Source organism: Rhinolophus ferrumequinum, chromosome 14 (genome assembly GCF_004115265.2).
Source record: "Rhinolophus ferrumequinum isolate MPI-CBG mRhiFer1 chromosome 14, mRhiFer1_v1.p, whole genome shotgun sequence".
In the NCBI taxonomy this organism is placed as follows: domain Eukaryota; kingdom Metazoa; phylum Chordata; class Mammalia; order Chiroptera; family Rhinolophidae; genus Rhinolophus; species Rhinolophus ferrumequinum.
Window position 1 is genome coordinate 23546205 of NC_046297.1, and position 22486 is coordinate 23568690.

Consider the following 22486-nt stretch of genomic DNA (forward strand, 5'->3'; position numbering starts at 1 on the left):
CTTTTGTGTGGACCATCATTCTTAACTGTCATCATTTTTGTTGCCACTCCTGTCTTGTAATGTAAATCTTCAATTAACACTTGATTTAATGGTAGATATAAAGGGAATAATATTTTGACCCCCAGACAAGACAAATGCAAAAAGAAAGAGCTATTCCATTGAGTACAAGAAAGGATTGTGGAGGACTTCTTCTGGGCAAGAATCTTACGGCTTTCTGAAAAAAGAAGAAGTTGGATCTCCGAATGGTCCGAAAAGGGGAAGCAGAGTACAATAACCTCAGTCAACAGGTGGACAAGAGAAATGCTAAGAAGCACAAGTGTGGATCAGGTCGGCAACCATTATTTCCTGAGCTGGAAGACATCATCTGTGAATGGATTGCTGACAGGAGAGCAAAGGCTTTGGTTGTGTGCAGGCTGATATTCAAGCATTTGCCCTTGCAATGGCACCACAGTTAGAAATATCCCCAGAAGAATTCAAAGCATCACAACACTGGCTGGATGGCTTCCTTCAGCTATCTGAACTGTCTCTAAGATCGACAACACTGTTTAAGCTGGAAGATACTGAAGTTATTAAATGTGCACTTGCATTCAAGTCCTTTGTTGATGGCATCGACTTTTCTAAATACCAACTCTCCAACATGATTGCTACGGATGAAACTGCAGTGTTTATGGGCCAAGGATCTCAAATGACAATTGATCAGAGGGGCACCTCGTCAATCCATATTCCCTCCACTGGTTATGAAAGTGCACGTGTTACCTGTATTTTAGCAATTTGTCTGGAGGGAAAGAAAGCCCTACCTCTAATCATCACTAAGGGCAAGAAAGAAAAGGTTGAACATGTTTCAGGCATTTATGTTCTTCAAACCAAAAAAGCCTGGTGCACACAAGCAGTTATAAGGAAGTGGGTCGATTTAATGCTGCCACTTGTTTTGCAAGATGGCCAAAGAGGTCTGCTAATCTGGGATTCTGCCAGCATTCACCGCGCTAAAGACATGAAGAACTTCCTTGCAGAGAGAAGAATAGATAAAATAATGATTCCCGCAGGAATGATTGCCTATCTCCAGACTCTTGATATTGCAATAAACAAGCCATTTAAAGACCATTAGCGCATGGAAATCAATGATTACACTGAAAATAGAATGAAGAGAAATCAGCGTGGAAACTTTGTGAAGCCTAGCCTGCAAGAGGTCATGACTTGGGTGAAGAATTCATGGGATAAAATCACTGACAGCTGTGTTGCCACAGCACTATGAGTAGGTTACATGGACAAGAAGTGCTCATTTTTAAGGAGAGCTCTATTGCTGGACAGGAGAGATTGGGGCCAATGATTCCACAGAAAATGGAGTCACAAGAAATTCAAGCCAGAATTCGGGATTTGGAGAGTTATGACAATGTTCCAGAAGAAGATGACATGATTGTATTTGAATAAATGTATATTTTTGTACATGAATAAATGAATAAATGTAGATTGTTGTACATGAATAAATGTAGATTGTTGTACATGAAAAAAATAATAAAACATCCCCTAAAAGTAAGCCCTAATGTGTGTTTTGGAGCAAAAATTAATAAAAGACATGGGGAAATATGGTATATATACATAGATAGATAGATAGATAGATAGATAGATAGATAGATAGATAGACAGACAAACAGATAGATAGATAGATAGATAGATAGATATAGATAGATACAGATATATACGAGGTCTGACAATTAAGTTCATGAATTTGCCATCGTGTGCTTACATTGCCAGAACTGTACAAACAGCTTGGTAAGTTTTCATAACCTTGGTATATCAGTATCTGACAGCTGTGTTTGTATTGACGTGTTGCGGTTTCTTGTTGAGTGGCGTTCCTTATTGTTGTTGGGTGCTTTTATGTGCCATTGTGATAATGTCTGACCTTGAATTAGAGCAACGAACAAACATTAAATTTCTTGTTAAACTCGGCAAGAGTGGAAGTGAAATCAGGGGCATGTTAGTCCAAGTTTATGGGAATAATGTCATTAAGAAAATGGCACTGTACAAATGGATTAAACATTTTTTTGAGGGGAGAGAACACATCACTGATGAAGACAGATGAGGGTGGCCAGTAACAAGCAGAACTGAGGAAAACACTGCAAACATTTTTCGATTTGTGCATCAAAATTGTCGGCTGTCTGTGAGAAGCATAGCAGACCAAGTAAACATAGATAGAGAAACAGGAAAATCTTAACTGAAAATCTTGGCATGAGAAAGATGTGTGCAAAAATGGTCCCAAAGTAGCTCACCCATGAACAAAAGCAAAGAGAGTTTTTAGCTAGTAAACAAATACCTGTATTGGAACACCCTCCCTACTCACCTGATCTGGCCCCCCAATGACTTCTTTCTTTACCTTAAGACAAAGGAAATATTGAAAGGAAGACATTTTGATGACATTCAGGACATCAAGGGTAATACTACAACAGCTCTGATGGTCATTCCAAAAAAAGAGTTCCAAAATTGCTTTAAGTGTGGACTAGCCGATGACATCGGTGCATACCTTCCCAAGGCGAGTACTTTGAAGGTGACCATAGTGATATTTCGCAATGAGGTATGTAGCACTTCTTCTACGATGAGTTCACGGACATAATCATCAGACCTCCTATCTATATCTAGAGGTTGGACAAATGAGTTCCTGAACTCATCCTAGAAAAAGTGCTACATACCTCATTGCAGAATATCACTACGGTCACCTTTGAAGTGATGCGCAGTGCCTTGTCCACCCTTGAAAGCAACATTGGAACTCTTTTTCTGGAATGGCCATCAGAGCTGTTGTCATATTACCCTTGATGTCCTGAATGTCATCAAAATGTCTTCCTTTCAATATTTCCTTTATATTTGAGTAAAGAAAGAAGTCATTGGGAGCCAGATCAGGTGAGTAGGGAGGGTGTTCCAATACAGTTGTTTGTTTACTGGCTAAAAACTTCCTCACAGACAGTGCCCTGTGAGCTGATGCATTGTCATGATGCAAGAGCCATGAATTGTTGGCGAAAAGTTCAGGTCATTTTTTATCTTTTTCACACAGCCTTTGCAGCACTTCCAAATAGTAAACTTGTCCAGTTGGTACAAAATTGTAATGAATAATCCCTGTAATATCCAAAAAGGTTAGCAACATCATTGCAACATGTTCGTGAATTTAATTGTCAAACCTTGTATATCTATATATAGGTATAGTATCATGTCACCTGCAAATAATGACAGTTTTACTATTTCTTGCCAATTTCCATGCCTTTTATTTGTTTTTCTTGTCCCATTACTGTGTTCTGGACTTCCAATACAATGTCGAATAAAAGTGGTGAAAGTAGACATTCTTTTCTTGCTTCTGATCTTAAGGAAAACATTTTTAGCTTTTCACGATTGAGTATGATGTTAGTTATGGGTTTGTCATGTATGACCTTTATTATGTTGAAGTATGTTCCCTCTATTCCCACTTTACTGAGTTTTTATCATAAATGGATGTTGAATTTTGTCAGATGTTTTTTCTGCATCTATTGATATGACATATGACTTTTATCCTTCATTTTGTTTATGTGGTGTGGTAGCAGAGTCCCAGAGAGCAGTTTCCAGGCTCTTGGCCTCATGTGGAAAGGTGCTGGCTCGGATAGTAGATGGCCATCAGCTGTGGCTAGTTGCCCGTCAGCTGTAACCAGTAAGCCATTACCCACTGATATAACTGCCGTGGTTGCGCTAGTGAGTGGAGTCGAGTTGAGTGAGTCTGTTGGTTGGCAGGCAGAAAAAAGCGGACAGCAGGTTGCAGGTCGTGTGAATCCAGCCTCCAGTGAGAATATAGTGGTATGACTCCCCTACCTATGGCTCCGTGGGTGTTCCTTTTTGGCCTAGCCACATCCTGAGTTCTTATGTGGGGAGCGGGAGCTGAGACCCCACAGGCCGTCCCACACGACAGAGGTGTATCACATTAATTGATTTGTGGGTGTTGAAGCAACATTGCGTCCCAGGAATAATATGCACTTGATCGGGGTGTATGATCTTTTTAAGTATTGATGAATTCAGTTTGCTAATATTTTGTTGAGGATTTTTTCATCTATGTTCATCAGTGATATCAGCCTTTTCTTATTTTTTTTGTAATGTCTTTTTCTGGCTTTGGAATCAAAGTAATGCTGGCCTCATAAAATGGGCTTGGGAGACTTCCCTTTTCTTGAATTTTTTTGGAATAGTTTGAGGATAGGTGCTAATTCTTCTTTGAATATTTGTTAATATATATCTATGAAGCCATCCAGTCCATGACTTTTGTTTGTTGAGTTTTTTGATTACTGATTTGATTTGTTAGTAGTATTGGTCAGTTCAGATTTTATCTAAATATAGCTATATCTACCACTGACCTAAATAACCAAAGGCTTACCAAGTTTATAAACAGCACATAATATGATATAACTAGCACATGAGAGATAACACGAGAGGTTTCTACAAGCCATATAGAGAAACTGAAAATATAAATGTTTATTAATAAACCACTAGTACCGAGTACTACAGGGAAGACAAGTGAAATCAATATGCATTTGCAGAATATGCCTTCTTTGAGCAGAATTATACAATTAAATTGAGAGACAAAGAAGCAAAACGTGACCTCTGCCTCATTGCTAAGAGTGGGTAGGAACAGGGAACCTGGCAAATGTCTCCTGGATTAAGAGAATGGACCGATGAGGAAGAAAATTTAGGATTGGTGAGAACAATGCTCATACAAGCCTTCACCTTTCAGCAAATGGAACTATTCATATTGCTTCAAAAGTATTTTAACTTTAGAAACTTAACAAAGAGTTGATTATATCTTACTTAAAAACCACAAAGGAATCATCAGTCCCTGAAAATATTTTACCAACTATGTTCCCTAAAAAAGTTACCCAAGGTAGGTACCTAAGCCTAATGTTAGATTATATTACATGTGTAGCTCTTCCTTATTGTCACATAATATTTATTATCATTTATTTCTTTAGAAAGCTAAGCTATCACATTTTTGTAGAAAATATTCTGGATTGGAGAAAAATCTATTTTTATCAATTGCCTATTTAATCATTCTCATATGCCCTTTTCCCATTCTCTTCCAAAACAGAAGCCGGCAGACACAAGAGCAAACAGCTCCTATGGACAGTCACCCTGAATCCTTGTGGCAGTGAGCAGTGATAGTCTAATCCTGAGCAGAACCTATTTCTCAGCCATATTTACACAAGGGTTGAATACACCTCTGCTTTTGGCCAAATGCTTAGAAATTCATTGAGCAGAGGTGTTTTCATTTCTTGATCAAATAGATAAATTTTCAAAAAATAAGAAAGAGCCTGTGGGGAAAGCATACATTGACTTGCATTTCTTAGCCCTGGAGTAAGTTTGTCAGACATTCAATTTTCTCACGACCTTCTAAGAATTAATTTTCTTGTTTTGATTAAGAGGCACTTCAACTGACATTCCTACAGTGTTAATGGTTGACAAGAACATATTCCTGAATGGCAGTACATGAAACAACTATAAAATATATAAATGTAGCTATAACACCAGCAGAGGTAATGGGTACAAAATGAGTATTTCCTCAATCATTCATTCATTCATTCATTTATTCATTTACTCATATTTATCAAGTTCCCTATTCTTCAGCATTTAGGCAATTTTATTTGTACTACCTACAGTTGGATTTTTCCTACCTGGTAGAATGGGTTGTCCTTTGTTTAAAACTGGAAATTCTCGAGAGATTTGCCCATCCTCTTGATCTCGTGCCAACCATCGTTGTACAGGTATATAAAAATGTTTTCCAGAATTCATGTTCCACAATTGTATCTACAACAGCAACAATATTACTTTTCAAAAAATATAAAAATACTTTAATAAAAAGTCAAATAAAAATTTTTGTCCAAACCTAGGTACTTAGCTCAGAAAAGATCATTTTACTTTTTTTAATAAAAGTTGTTGAATACTTGACAAGAAAAGTGCTACTTTCTTTTATTGCTATCTCAAACACAATGGCATTTCTTTTCTATTTTGAAATGTTTCTATTTCTAATTTATCTCTATTGAAATGTTCAACATGCCAATTTCCTACAAAATTTTCTAAGTGTTATCAATATTTTCTTATTTAGAGACAGAGAGATTTACATTTTTTTTTTTTAATTGGGGAACAGTGTGTTTTTCCAGGACCTATCAGCTCCATGTCAAGTCGTTGTTTTTTCAGTCTAGTTGTGGGGGGCGCAGCTCTGGTTCAAGTCAAGTCGTTGTTTTTCCAATCTAGTTGTGGAGGGCACAGTTCACTGGCCCATGTGGGAATCAAACTGGCAACCTTGTTGTTAAGAGCTCACACTCTAACCAACTGAGCCATCCAGCCACCCCAGATTTACAATTTTTTAAAATCTATTACTTCTCTGTTCTAAATCTGTAGTAATGATTTTTTTAAGTGATCTTATATTAGCACAAACTTAGATTTCATGCACTAAAGATTCAAACTGATAGAGTTCCTTCTTTGGGTCCTTAGCAATAAATGAAATTCAAGAAATAATTATTTATTTGAGTACCTATTATACCATATCATGTCTAGTCAATTTATTTTTGAGTTAAACAAAGATGTTAATAAACTCTGGTAGGATCAGATGAATGTCAAAAATCATCAAAAAGTAGAAATTATGTTTTCTATTTCTAAAATCTAGGCTTTCATGAATAGGGTACTATTATTCTGTTTTTTAAAACTTCAGTGAGGTGTCATTTGTATCTGTGAAATTAATCTTACTATCTTTAAAATGCCTTAAGTCAGACATTTTCAACTTAATGTGTTTAAGAATTCACATTGCTATAAAGGTAGGTTTTCAATACCTAAATTTCATAATTCTGTGGGTCTTGGTAAGCCCCAGAAATTTGCATTCATAAATTTACATCAGGGGTGATTCTGGTGTAAGCTCACTTTTAGAAGAGCTCCCTGAAAACTACACAGAATTACTACTGGTTTGCAAGTCTGCTACTGTTGCCACCAGTATTTGATCTGGCTATTTTAATTAAGGCTCAAGGCAGATTATTTCAGAAATACAAAATAAATTACCATTTGAAATTTATTATTTTGTAACCTTCCTTAACTAAACTTGAAATAATCAAGTTTAAGGTCATAAAAGCAATGTGAATACTTCATGGGTTGTGAAAATGTTATATCATTATTGCTGTACTAAACTGTATTTTAATTCGAATTCCTTCAAGTTATAGGCACAAGTTGGCTTACTTCAAATTTTAAATTTCAAACTCTAAACTGTATAAGAATTGAAGAGAAAAATCCCCAACCCACAATGTAGCACGTTAATTGGCCAAATGAGTAAATTATATACAGGCTTTATATACTCAGAATAAAATCAAATCAAGAATATGTATCTCTTTTTCACTGGTACTCAAGGACAGGTGAGGTTAACATCAGGCAAACAAGTTACCTTGCAATGAGAAAATTACTTGCCATAGAGAAAACGACAATAGGAATTTTCAGCCTGATTTTTTGTCTTTCCAATATTATATAAACTTTTCAGATCACTTAACCACTGTCTCAGCATTCCAGTTTCATAATGAATATAATATTGCTTATTTGTTATCAATCAAATGAGATGGTAGGAGGATTAATGATAATTTTCATAAATGTGTTTACTTAAATAGGAGAAAAAATGTAAAAGATATTATTATTATATATGATCACTTAAGTATCAATTTGAATATCATACTTTAAAAAGCTCTATATAGTATAAAAGAGAGAATTATTTCATATTGAAGCCAGGCAGTAATTTTGAATTCTGAAACTTCTACCTTCTGTATTTTCACAAAGTAAATTTTATTTTCCCATTCTGCCTCAAGATCTCTTGTGACTTTAATGCAAACAAGATGGCATTAACAGCTATATGTTTCTGCTAATAGAATAAAAACTGTGTTCATCATCCACAAATCTTTTAACAATTTTCTCACATATTATAAAACTATTGAACAAGCTTGCCAAGCAAATCAGGAGTTTGACTAGATGTCCCTTGCATTTTGAAAACTCGTTTAAAGATCATTTGTTGTGAAATGACAAAAGATGGAAATATATCATATATTAAAATGAATGACAAACTGTATTGTTTCCAATTTTAAATATCTGCATTTATTAGCAATCATGGTAATAAGTAAAATTTTTAATTCTAAACAATGTAGAAAATTTAAGCATTTCTTTTACTCCTGAAAATATTCAGGGGGCATTATCTTGGTTACCTTGAGCAGACTAAATTTGAGATCTGGCATTCAAGGTCTAGTAGATTATTATTTCACCAACACAATGGTCTGTTTTTACAATCAACCAGATAACATTATCTTCTGAAGCAGATAACATCCACATAGTTACAGTTTTCTCACTAATGAAACCATTTCAAGAAGCAATGTGAATTAATCCAGAGTCCCAAGTGTTATATTTTCTTTGCAAAGAGGTGAAAGAATTGTTTGGTTAAGGTGTTTCCTTCAATTAATTAGGGATTAATACAGGCATATGGTATTACTGCCTTAAGGAATACACTGGCTAAAAAGGTTCAGGTTTGCCTCTATCACCTCACAATAGGCATGCAATGGCCCCTTGAGGTTTGATTCCTAAATAGAATTTGCAGAGGATTTGCAAAGGATGGGAGTGTTGATACGTCTTTACCTCTTTACAGTGCCAAGAAGGAGAGAGTCCAGAGTTGGTATGACCAATACGAATCTTAAAGAGTATTCCAATGTCTCCAACTGTGATCTATAAAGGAACCAAGAGAATATCTTGCAATGTAACTTCACAAAATCCATTTAAAAATAGCTAATCTTAGGACATTATACATTGATAAAGGGGTCAATCCATCAAGAAGAGATAAGAATTATTAAAATGTATGCACTTAATGACAAAGCATCAAAATATATGAAGCAAAAAAAATGGTCAGAAATGAATGGAGAAATACTTTATAATAATAGTTGGAAACTTCAATACTCCACCTTGAATAATGGATATAACAGACAGAAGATCAATAAGGTAAAAAAGGACTTGAACAACATTGTACACCAACTAAGTCCAACAGACATTAATTAATAGAATGTTCCACTCAAAAACAGCAGAATATAGAGTTTTCTCAAGTGCACATGGAACATTCTCCAGGATAGACTGTACGATATGTCACAAAACAAGTTTTGAAAATTAAATAAGATGGAAATATACAATCTTTTCTAACTATAATGGAATGAAACTAAAAATCAATACAAGAAGTAAAATTGGAAAATACATACATATAACTTAAACAACATACTCTTGAGCAACCAATGAGTCAAATAAATTACAAGTGGAATTTTTAAATACTTTGAGATAAATTTTAAAAAATAACATACAAAAACTAGGAAATGCAATGAAAGCAAAACTCAGAGGGAAACATTAGATGTAATTCCATAAAATTTTAATGAACTTAAAGGATGAAATTTCACATGGGTGCCCATCAACTAGATTGGCAAACTTACTTAAGAGCTAACTTCTTTGGAGATTCTTATCTAATAAATCCAGAGACTGTAAGCCGAAGAAGGGGTGGGGTGGTGAAGGAGGAGAAAGGAGAAGAAGGGAAGGAGTGTCAGTGGGACTTTAGAATAAACAACCTACCTTTACAAATTAAGTAACTAGAAAAAGAAGAGCAAACTAAATGCAAAGCTAGCAAAAGAAAGGAAATAATAAAGATTAGAATGGAGATAAAATAGACAACCGAAAAAAGTGAAACAATTAAACCAAAAGTTGGTTTTTCAAAAAGAACAACAAAATGGTCAAACATTTGTTAGCCTAAGGAAAAAAAGAAAGAAAACTCAAATTACTAAAATCAAAAATAAAAATAGGGACATTACTACTGGCATTTCAAACTCTTTCAAAAAATAGAAGAGGTGAGAACACTTCTTAACTCACTGTACAAGGTCATTATGACCCTGATGACAGGAAAACTACAGACAAATACCCCTTATATTTATAAAGGCAAAAATTTTCTACAAACAATAGCAAACTGAATCCAGAAGCATAGTAAAAGGATTATAAACCATGACCAACTGTGATTTATCCCAGGAATAGAGACTGGTTCAGCATGCAAATATCAGTGTAACATACCACATAAATAGAATGAAGGGGGTAAAAAACACTGTCATCTCAACTGATGCAAAAAACAAAAAGAAAAGACTTCATAGAAATGGCGGTGTGAGGTGACTCTCTTGAAATCTTCCCTGGAATTTACAACACATGGAACAGCTATAATTCCACAAATGACTCCCGGAGCAGCAGACAAGCAAGACCAAGAGACGGGAAATTGAAATCATCTAAAGATGGTCAAATTAAGTGAGCAGAGAAGGAGGGAAGGGGAAACTGCAGAGACGTGAGCCAAGCAGGCCACAGGATGGTCTCAGATCGGAGCTCGAAGCTCCTAGCGCCGTGCATTCTGCAGCTACCCCAGCCACAGGAGAGGAAAGAATTCAGACTGCTAGCGCTCCCCTAATGGCCCACAGTCCCACATACGGAATCAACATGTAACATGGCTGAACCCAATGCTCATGGCAGAGACCTTGGAGCAAACACTGAGGGAGGAAGGGGGAAAACAGTGGTTTAAGTCCTCACTGCCAAGGAGAGCCCAGAAGACAGGCATAGAGCCTAGACACCCCCTTCCTACTCTCCCAGAGCTCACCCCACCACCATCTGCCCAGTGCTAGAAGCAGAATGGAAGCAGTGTCACACCAAAAGAACAGAATATTTGCAGTTCTGAGAACTGGAGCCCCACAGCCACAGACTCTCTGCCCAACTAGTTCCGGTGAAGGGAGGGAGCCTTGGGTGCAGGACTGGCTGTGCTGGTGGTCAATATCATTGCTCATTGCCACCTCTCAAAGCCCACTCTGCTCCTGCCCCCACCTATCTGGGCAGGTCCTTGTAGGGATAAACAGAGCCACTGAAACCCACAGGCTTTGAAACTGGTACAGGAAGAGCTTTGGAATTTCAGAAGCTCTCCACATCCACCCATGGAGGCGGTGTCCTGACACCCAGGCCACCTGCTCACAGAGAAGAAGCACAACTTTCCCCCAAATGCGTAAGAAGTTGGAACAGTGCAGAGAAAATGTAACACTGCAGTGAGAGAGATTTTAAGGCTGCAGTGGAAGAGAAAATAAAACATTCCACCAACACCTATTGGAAAGCAAAACAAAGAACTCTTCCTATCAACCTGTTGCAGAATCCACTTCTGTCAATGCCTAGGAAGAAAAATAATAATTCATTAACTGCCGTGAAACTAAGGTAACAAGGCAGCTCTGAAAGAAAATGAAATGTCTCCAGAAAATGAACTTAAAGACATGGAGATATGTGACTTAAATGACTGAGATTTCAAGAATGCAATTCTTAAAAAACTCAATGAGATGCAAGAAAACACAGACAGGCAGTTTAATGAACTCAGAAACACAATCAAAGAACAAAATGAACATTATACCAAAAAGATTGACGTTCTACAAAAGAACCAAATAGAATTTCTGGAGATCAAGAACTCAATAAAAGAAATGAAGAATGAAATAGCCACCTGAGGTAATAGAGCTGACTAGATAGAGGGAAGAATCAGTGACATCCAAGGTAGAAATCTAGAAATGACACAAATGGAAGAAGAGAGAGCCTTGAGAGTTTAAGAAAATGAAAGAACTCTACAAAAACTTTCTGACTCCATCAGAAAGAGCAATATCAGAATGATGGGCATACCAGAAGGAGAAGTAAGGGAGAAGGGAACAGAGAGTATATTCAAACAAATAGTTGGTGACAACTTCCCAAACTTGTGGAAAGAACTGGATCCCCGAATCCAAGAAGCAAATAGAACACCTAATTATCTCAATCCCAAGAGGCTGTCTCCAGGGCATATTTTATTGAAGCTGTCAAAAATTAAGAACAAAGAAAGAATCCTCAAGGCATCCAGGGAAAAGAAGATGGTAAACTAAAAAGAAAAGCCCATTTGGTTATCATCAGATTTTTCAATAGAAACTATACAGGAGGGAGTGGGATCAAATATTCAAACTATTAAAAGAGAGAAACTATGAGTCAAGAATAATATATCCAGCAATGATATCCTTTAGACATGAAGGACTAATAAAGACCTTTCCAGTCAGACAGAAGGTGAGATTATTTTCTAACACATGACTTTCACTACAAGAAATATTGAAGGAGGCTATTCGAACTGAAACAAAAAAGCAAAAGAATACAAAACCATGAGTAGTATTACAAACAGACAGACAGAAGCAGGAAAGAGCAAGCCCTACACCAAATGGGACACTCTGTACTTAAAGATAACGTGCAAGGTAAAGAAGAAAAAAAAACACTTAAAAAACAGACGAAAAAGACAACTAGCTGGTATAGCAAAGAAATCAACTCACGGCATAAATAGGAACAATTTCTGACAACAAAAACATAAAAGGGGAGAGAGTACAGGTATGAACTGGCAAAGAGGAATGAGGAAAGGTAGCATGCTGAACAAAATGGAATACTCTAAATATGAAACTTTCTTTTACATAAAATAATGGTAACCACTCAAAAAAAAAATCCAGAACTGAAATTTATAAGAAAAATTAAAACAAAGAAGAATGGGAGGCAAACATCATAGAATACAACCACACTGAAATAGCAGACAGCGCAAAAAGGCAAAGAAACAATGGAGACTCCATCCCCCAGAAAACCAAAGATAAAATAATAGGAAATCCTCATATATTAATAATCACCCTAGATATAAATGGACTGAACTTATTAATAAAAAGGCAAAGAGTAGCAGATTGGATCAAAAAACTAAATCCAACCATTCGCTGTCTCCAAGAGATACATCTCAGCTAAAGGACAAGCATAGACTCAAAGTGAAAGGGTGAAAATTGATACTTCAAGCAAATGGTATCCAGAAAAAAGCAAGTGTAGCCATACTGATATCAGATGAAAGAGACTTCAGGATAAAAAAGGTAACAAGAGATAAACATGGACATTTCATAATGGTAGAGGGCACTATACAATAAGAAGACATACAGTCATCAATATTTATGCCCCCAATCAGGGAGCACCAAAATATACCAAGCAACAACTAACAGAACTAAAGGGAGAAATTGACCAAAACACAATTATAGTAGGGGACATAAATACATCATTGACAGTTATGGATAGATCATCCAAACAGAAAATAAATAAAGAAATATCAGTCTTAAATGACACCTTAGATGAAATAAACATAATTGACATTTATGGAGTACTTCATCCTAGAACATCAGACTATACATTCTTTTCTAGTGTACGTGGGACATTCTCAAGGATAGATCATATATTGTGACATAAAATTAGCCTCAGCAAATTGAAGAAGATTGAAATCATACCAAGCATATTCTCTGATCACAAGTCTTTGAAATTGGGTATGAACATCAAAAAGAAAGCAGGAAAATCCACAATTATGTGGAGACTAAACAACATAATTTTAAAGATTGACTAGGTCAAAGAATAAATAAGAGGAGAGATTGAGAGATACATAGAAACAAATGACATTGAAAATACATCCTACCAAAATTTTAGGGATGCAGTTAAAGCAATTCTCAGAGAGAAATTTATATAATTTAAAGCCTACCTCAAGAAAGAAGAAAAATCTCAGATAAATAACCTCACATTATACATTAAAGGACTAGAAAATGAAACAAATAAAATCCAAAGTCAGCAGAAGGAGGGAAATAATAAAAATCAGAGCAGAACTAAATGAAATAGAGAACAAAAACACAACAGAAAAAATTAATGCAACAAAGAGCTGGTTCTTTAAAGAGATTAATAAAATTGACAAACCCGTGGCTAGACTCACCAAGATAAAAAGAGAAAAGACACAAATAAAATCAGAAATGAAAGAGGGGAAATTACCATGGATGCCACAGAAATACAAAAGATTATCCAAGAACACTAAAAAGGATTACATGCCACGAAATTCAATAACCTGGAGGAAATGGACATGTTCTTAGAAACATGTAGCCTTCCTAATCTGAATCATGAAGATCGAAAAATCTAAATCCACTGATCAACAGTAAGGAAATTGAACCAGTCATCCAAAACCTGCACAAAAGCAAAAAGTCCAGGATCAGATTCCATCACTAGTACACTCTACCAAACATTCAAAGAGGGTCTAATATCTGTCCTACTCAAACTCTTCCAAAATATTGAAAAAGAGACAATACTCCCTAATTCATTTTATGAGGCCAACATTATCCTGATACCAAAACCTGGTAAGGATAACACAAACACACACACAAAATTACAGACCAATATCTCTGATAAATACAGATAAGAAAACCCTAAACAAAATTCTAGCAAATTGAATGCAGCAATGCATTAAAAACATTATACATCATGACCAAGTGGAGTTCATCCCAGGGGCACAATGATGGTTCAACATACTCAAATCCATCAATGTGATACATCACATAAACAAAAGAAAGAACAACAATCACATGATTATATCAATAGATGCAGAAAAAGTGTTTGACAAGATACAACATCCATTTATGATTAAAACACTTAATAAAATAGGTATAAAAAGAAAATACCTTAACATAATAAAGGCCATATATGACACTCAGCTAATATCATAATTAATGGTGAAAAACTGAAGTCCTTTGCTCTACATTCAGGAACATGACAGGGTTGTCCCCTATCACCTCTACTTTTCCACATAGTATTAGAATTCTTAGCCAGAGTAATCAGGTAAGAGAAAGAAATAAAAGACCTCTGAATTGGGAATGAAGAAGTTAAATTGTCATTTTTTGCAGATGACATGATGGTATATGTAGAAAACCCTAAAGACTCCACCACAAAGCTATTAGAAACAATAAACGAATATAGTAAAGTTACAGCTACAAAATCAATGTACAAAAGTCCATTGCATTCCTATATACTAACAGTGAAATCTCAGAAAATGAAACAAAAACAATTCCTTTTGTAATTGCAACAAAAAGAATACAATACCTAGAAATAAACTTAACCAAGGATGTGAAAGACCTATACACTGAAAACTGTAAGACATTTTTAAAAGAATTTGAAGAAGATACAAAGAAATGGAAAGACGTTTCATGATCATGGATTGGAAGAATCAACATAGTTAAAATGGCCATATTACCCAAAGCAATATACAGATTTAATGCAATCCCCATCAAAATCCCAATGGCATTTTTTAAAGAAATAGAACAAAAAAATCATCAGATTTGTATGGAATCACAAAACACTCCAAATAGCCAAAGAAATCCTAAGAAAACAGAACAATGCTGGAGGTATCACACTCCCTGACTTCAGCTTGTACTACAGGGTAACAATAATCAAAATAGCATGGTATTGGGAGAAAAACAGACACACAGACCAATGGAATAGAATTGAGTACCCAGAAAGAAACCACCATAAATATGGACAGATAATTTTTGACAAAGAAGCCAAAAACATAAGATGGAGAAAAGACAGCCTCTTCAATAAACGGTGCGGGGAGAACTGGAAAGCCACCAGCCAAAGAATGAAACTAGACTGCTATCTGTCATCGTGTATCAAAATTAACTCAAAATGGATCCAATACCTAAACATAAGACCAGAAACAATAAACTTCATAAAAGAAAACATATGTACTAAACTTATGGACTTTGGGTTCAAAGAGGATTTTATGAATTTGACTTCAAAGGCAAGGGAAGTAAAAGCTAAAATAAATGAATTGACTGTGTGAGAGACATAAATGATAAGAATTTAAATATTACATTGTTTTGTACACCTGAAACAAATAAAAAATGTTTAAAAAAATAAAATAAATGAAAAAGATAAATTAAAAAATAATAAAAAAAGTTTAAAAAATAAAAATAAAATAAATGAAGTGGACTATATCAAACTAAAAAGCTTCTGCACAACAAAGAAACCATCAACAAAACAAAGGCAACCAACCCAATGGGAGAACATTTTTGCAAACAATGCCTCTGATACGGAGCTAATATCCAACATAATAAGGAACTCATACAACTCAACAAAAAAAAAAAAACACCAAATAATCCAATTAAGAAATGGGCAGAGGACCTGAAGAGACATTTCTCCAAAGAGCACATACAAATGGCTGATAGACATATGAAAAAATGTTCAACATCACTAATCATCAGAGAAATGCAAATAAAAACCACAAAGAGATTTCAAGTCACACCAGTTAGAATGGCTATCATCAACAAGATAATAAGTGTTGGAGAGGCTGTGGAGAAAAAGGAACCCTCATACACTTGGTGGGAATGCAGATTGGTGCAACCTCTATGGAAGGCAGTGTGTAGGGTCCTCAAACAATTAAGAATAGAATGAGCATATGATCCAGCAATCCCTCTCCTGGGTATGTACCCCAAAAATCTGAAAACATTTATTCATAAAGATATATGTGCTCCAATGTTCATTGCAGCTTTATTTACGGTGGCCAAAACATGGAAACAACCAAAGTGTCCACCGATAGATGATTGGATAAAGAAAATGTGGTATAAATACACAATGGAATACTATTCTGCCATAAGAAAAGAAGAAATAGTACCATTTGTGACAACTTTAATTTAGAAAAAGAAATAAAGCATTTGAAATCATACACAGTTTCATGATAAAAACACTCAACAAACTAGGAATAGAAAACAACTTCCTGAACATAATAAAGGGCATTTGTGAAAAAGCTACAGGTAATATCATCAAAGGTAAAACAATGAAAATTTCCTCCTAAATCAGGAAGTCAAGGAAACTCGTTTTCATGACTTCTATTCAATGTTATACTGGAAGTTTTTGGTAGCGCAATTAGCCAAGAAAATGAAGTTTTAAAACATCCAAATTGGAATGGGAGAAATAAAATGATCTCTGTTCACAGATAATATGATCTGATATATAGAAAATCCTAAAGATTCTACAAAAAAAAAAAAACACAACAAAACTGTTAGAGTTAAATGATCTCAGCAAAGTTACAGAATACTAGCTCAACACACAAAAATCTGTTGCATTTCTATACATTAGTATTGAGCAATATGAAAAAGAAATTAAGACAATAATTTTATTTACAATAGCATCAAAATAATAAAATTCTCAAAAATAAACTTTACCAAGGAGGTTTAACACCTATACAAGGAATACTTCAAAACATTGCTGAAAGAAATTAAAGAAAACCTTAATAAATGTAAAGACATCATATTCATGGATTGGAAGACTTAATATTGATAAGATGTCAGTATTAACCAAAGTAATCCATAGATTCAATGTAATTCCTATCAAAACCCCAATGGCCCATTTTGCAGAAATGGAAAAGCTGATCCTAAAAATCATATGGAATTGCAAGGGGACACAAAAACCCAAAGCCACCTTGCAAAAGAGGAACAAGGTTGGAGGACTCACACTTTATGATTTTTAAACTTACTACAAAGCTACAGTAATGAAAACTGCGTCATACAGGCATAAAGATAGACATATAGATCAATAGAACAAAATTAAGAGTCCAGAAATAAACCCTATACGTCTGTGGTCAATTGGTTTTTGACAAGAGTATAAGACTAATGAGAAATGAATAGTCTTCTCAACAAACAGTGATAGGACAAGTAGATATGTACATGCAAAAGGGAGCTGGAGTTTTATCTCACACAATACACAAAATTTACCTCAAAATGGATCAATGAACTAATATAAAGAAAATGTAGGGGTCTTTATGATCTTGGGTTTGGCAATGGTTTCTTACATATAACACCAAAAATACAAACAACAAAAGAAAAAATAGATAAATTGGACTCAATTAAAATTCAAATTTCTTGTGCATCAAAATATACTATCAGAAAGACAATACATGACATGGGAGAAAACATTTGCAAATCATATATCTGATAAGGGTCTAGTATTCAAAATATATAAAGAACTCTTACAAAGCAACAAGAAGAAAAGCAACCCAAATGAAAAATAGACCAAGGATTTAAATACCTAATTCTCCACAAAAGATAAAGAAATAGCAAACAAGCACATAAAAAAGATACTCAGTATCATTAATAATTAGTGAAATGTAAATCAAAATGACAATGAGATCTCACTATACACCCATGAAGTTTGGCTAGGATTTTATTTTTAATTGACAATAGCAAGTGTTGGTGAGAATGTGGAGAAACTGGAAGCTTCAAACATTGCTGGCACAGCCACTATGGCAAACAGTTTGTAAATGGTACAAACTGTAAAATGGTACAGCCACTATGGAAAACAGTTTGGCAGTTACTCAATAGATAAACATAGAATTACCATATGGCCCAGAAATTCCACTCCTAGGTATATACTCAAAAAAAGTCAAAACAGTGTTAAAAAAAAAAAATACTTGTACATGAATATTCATAACAGCACTATTCACAATAGCCAAAGAGTGGAAATAACCCAAATGTCCATTAATACCATGTGTCCCTGAAAAAGAAATTAAGACATATATGACTGGGTCTTATATTAATTTTTGCTCCAAAAGACGCATTAGGACTTATGTTCAGGGGATGTCATCCTGAAAAGTCATGCTAGGGCTTATTTTCCAGTTAGGTCTTAAATTCAGGGAAACATGGTAGATGAACAAAATGTGGTATTTCCATACAATGAAATGTTATTCAGCCATAAAAAAGAATAAAATAGTGATACATGCTACAGCATGGATGAACCTTGAAAACATGCTAAGTGTAAGAAGTCAGACACAAAAAGTCCACATATGATTCTATTTATAAAAAAAAAAAAATATTCAGAATTGCAAATCCTTGAAAGGCAGAAAGCCGACTAGAGACTGCTAGCGATTGGGGAAAGAGAATGGGGAGTAACTGCATAATGAGGTTTCTTTTTGGGGTGACTAAAATGTTCTGGAAATAGTTATGATGGCTGAACAAAACTGTGAATACACTGCATGCATGCCACTGAATTGTCCATTTCAAAATGGTTAAAATGGTAAATTTTTTGTGTGTATTTTACCACAATAATAAAGAAAAGATTTATAAAAAGAAACTGTAGGGAGAAAGGAAATGAAAGAAGAAAACAAAAGTTTACCAAAGAACCCTAACAAGAAAACAATTCATGAGAACAAATGAAAACTATGATCAAAATCAGCAAAACATTACTAAACCTAAATGAACCTCTGCAAATAAGATATAAATGTAGCATTCCAGGGCTCAAACAAGAGAGAACAAGACAACAGAAAGAAATGAAATGTAGGTAACAGTGCTCAGATAAAAAGAAGCATCAAACTATGGATGTGATTTCTTGTGGAAGAAGGATATAAGACTAAGGAGTGAAAGGTGCTCCTTTCATAATCCAGAATTCAGAATGATTTAACTCTATCCATACGTGAAGGTATAGTTTGATTTAAAAGTAAATTTGAAACAATAAAATAGCAAAACAACACCAAAAACAGCTCAGATTCTTTCAATAAAGTCATTTCTGAAACTATTTCTTACGCATGCAAAATAATGACAGTCTTCTTTTTTTAGTTTTATTTCTAGTGACCATCAACACAGAATTTTTTAAAATGTTGACATATATAGAAAGTATGGGAAGGACAGTTCAAACCAAATTATTAGTTTGGTTCCAAATGGTTCAGCCTCTCCTGTGACATATATGGGCTGAGTATATAGGTTGTCGTAAGATAAACACTCAGGATCACGTGGAAGTGGGTACCCAGTAAGGATTAAAGATACTTAAGGACACCTTTTTCTGATGTTGATTTTATTCTCTATCTCTACCCACCCAATTCAAAACAATCCCTCTATGCATCCAGTCATTCATTCAACAGACATTATTAAGGTATGTATAAAGTGCAAGGTGCTTCACTCATTTCAAGTTTTGCCTTTGATTGCTAATCTTTCTGATCTTAGTCTAACAACACAATACTGGTCTCCCCGCCTCATCTTTGCTACCTGCTTCTCCCTGGATCTTGATCTCAATATGTCTAGCTATGACCTAATAACTTTGTGACAACTTCTTTGCCCTTTTTTATTTGATAACTTTGTTTTTCCCAGTTTGATCTTGACTTTGAGCCTTATCTATTAGAGCCTCAGCCAGAAAGGTATAAGCCCTTGCTCCTAACAGCCTCAAGTATAAAAGCAACAAATGTTCATCTAGTATTTCTCTCTAGCTATTGTCACTTATCATATTGCAGTTTTGTTTGTGTTTAATCTGCTTGAGCATGATTGAGCAAAATTGCTATGAATTATTTTTTATTGATATTCAATAAAACACATGTACGTAAAATAGGAAGCAGGTTTTACTACTTACAGTAAATATGTCCTTTTGGCCATCCTGAAATTGAGCTCCATCTGTCCCATAAAGGTATATGGGGGCTGAACTTCTACGCAGTCCATATAGTATAATATAAATCTGTGAGCTGGTCCCTGCATTTGGCAAGTCACTGGTGATTATGAAAACTTTCCAGTTACCACCTATAGAAGCACAAATAACACCTAGCATTACGACTTATAAAAATGGCAGACAGAATAACAGGTCATCATAAAGCTGGGAGAGTTCAAAATAGACATAACTTACTATTCTCCACCTCCTCTGGAAAATTCTACAACACAGGACTTAAACTAGGTTTTTAAAATACTCGATAAAATTGCTATGTCCTACAATACAACTGTGGGAATACTTCCTAGAATATCTTTAATAATAAGGTTAGAGAGATATTTGTATCCTGTCGTAGTTGGTCATCCTAGATTCCAAGAGAGTCAGACAATTAAGCTTGCGAACTCATCCTAGAAAAAGTAGGATGAGAAAAAGTAGAGTGAACTCATACCTCATTGCTGAACGTCACTATGACCACCTTCAAAGTACTCCCCTTGGGAAGCTATGCACCAATGCCAGTGCCTAGTCCATCCTTCAAAGCAATTTTGGAACTCTTTTCCTGGAATAGCTATCAGAGCTGTCGTTGTATTACCCTTGATGTCCTGAATGTCATCAAAATGTCTTCCTTTCAATACTTCCTTTATCTTTGAGTAAAGGAAAAAGTAATTGGAGGCCAGATCAGGTGAGTAGGGAGGGTGTTTCAATACAGTTATTTGTTTACTAGCTAAAAACTCCCTCACAGACAGTTCTGTGTGAGCTGGTGCATTGTCGTGATGCAAGATCCATGACTTGTTGGTGAAAAGTTCAGTTAATTTTTGTCTAACTTTGTCACGCAGCCTTTTCAGCTTGGTTACACTTGGTACAAATAGTACACTTGGTTAACTGTCCAGTTGGTACAAATTCATAATGAATAATCCCTCTGATATCAAAAAGGTTAGCAACATCATTTTGACTCTTGGTTTGGACTGATGGAACTTTTTTGGTCATGGAGAATTGACTGACTTCCACTGCGCACTTTGACACTTTGTTTCAGGGTCATGTTGGTACACCCATGTTTCATCACCAGTGATAACACAGCCCAAAACGTCATCTTGCCTCTCCAAAAATTCTTGGCAAACTTCGACTCTCCTTTGTTTTTGTTCATGGGTGAGCTCCTTCAGAACCATTTTTGCACACACCTTTCTCATGCCAAGATTCTCAGTTAAGATTTTCCTAACTGTTTCTCTATCTATGTTTACTTGGTCTGCTATGCTTCTCACAGTCAGCTGACGATTTTGACACATGATTTGATGAATTTTTGCAATGTTTTCATCAGTTCTTCTCGTTACTGCTGTCCTCACCTCTCTTCATCAGCGACGCATTCTCTCCCCTCAGATAAACGTTTAATCCATTTGTATACTGCCATTTTCTTCCTGGCATTATCTCCATAAACTTGGACTAACATGTCCCTGATTTCACTTCCACTCTTGCCAAGTTTAACAGCAAATTTTATGTTTGTTCATTGCTCTAATCCAAGCTCAGACATTCTCGCGATGGCACACAAAAACATGCAACAACAATAATGAACGCCACTCAGCAAGACACAATAACACCAACACAGCTGTGAGACATTGATATACGAAGGTTACGAAACCTTACCAAGCTGGTTGTACCGTGCTGGCAATGTAAGCGCATGATGGCATGTTCAAGAACTTAATTGTTAGATCTCATAACTTCTCTTAAATTCCCAGCATTTTGATAAAATATCACCAATATTCTTAGGTCCGACATGTAATATGTGCATTCAGAATTATACTTTTCAAGATCCTTTGAGCTTAGATATTTATTTTCCAAAATAAAATAAAATATGTAATAATTTATATAAGCATAAAAATTGGAATCAGATAAGTTATAAGAAATTTGAGGAGTTATCTGGTGTAATTTCTTCACTTATTGTTTAAAGCATCCTTAATTAATACATGAAGAAACTGAGTTCAAAAAATGGTAAGTTTTGTATCACCCAACAACAAATAAAAACAGTACTAGAAAATATATGTTGCATGGTGAATATAACTGAGATTTATAACTGAGATTAAACATTATAGCACATTGAAAGTGCATTATTACTTTCAAGGATTTCAATTTAATTTTGCTAATTTTCTTT

At 35.1% G+C, this 22486-nt stretch overlaps 1 protein-coding gene across 2 annotated transcripts in view; it reads right to left on the reverse strand.

Moving 5' to 3' along the window:
- Positions 1-22486, reverse strand: part of RP1 (RP1 axonemal microtubule associated) — a 252577-nt gene that overhangs the window by 125478 nt on the left and 104613 nt on the right. For both annotated transcript variants that reach the window (XM_033126403.1, XM_033126402.1), the window contains exons 4-6: positions 20278-20441; positions 8650-8736; positions 5670-5802 (exon numbers count right to left, since the gene is read on the reverse strand). In XM_033126403.1, coding sequence (XP_032982294.1) covers positions 5670-5802; positions 8650-8736; positions 20278-20441 — 384 coding nt within the window. The remainder of the gene's footprint in view (positions 1-5669; positions 5803-8649; positions 8737-20277; positions 20442-22486) is intronic.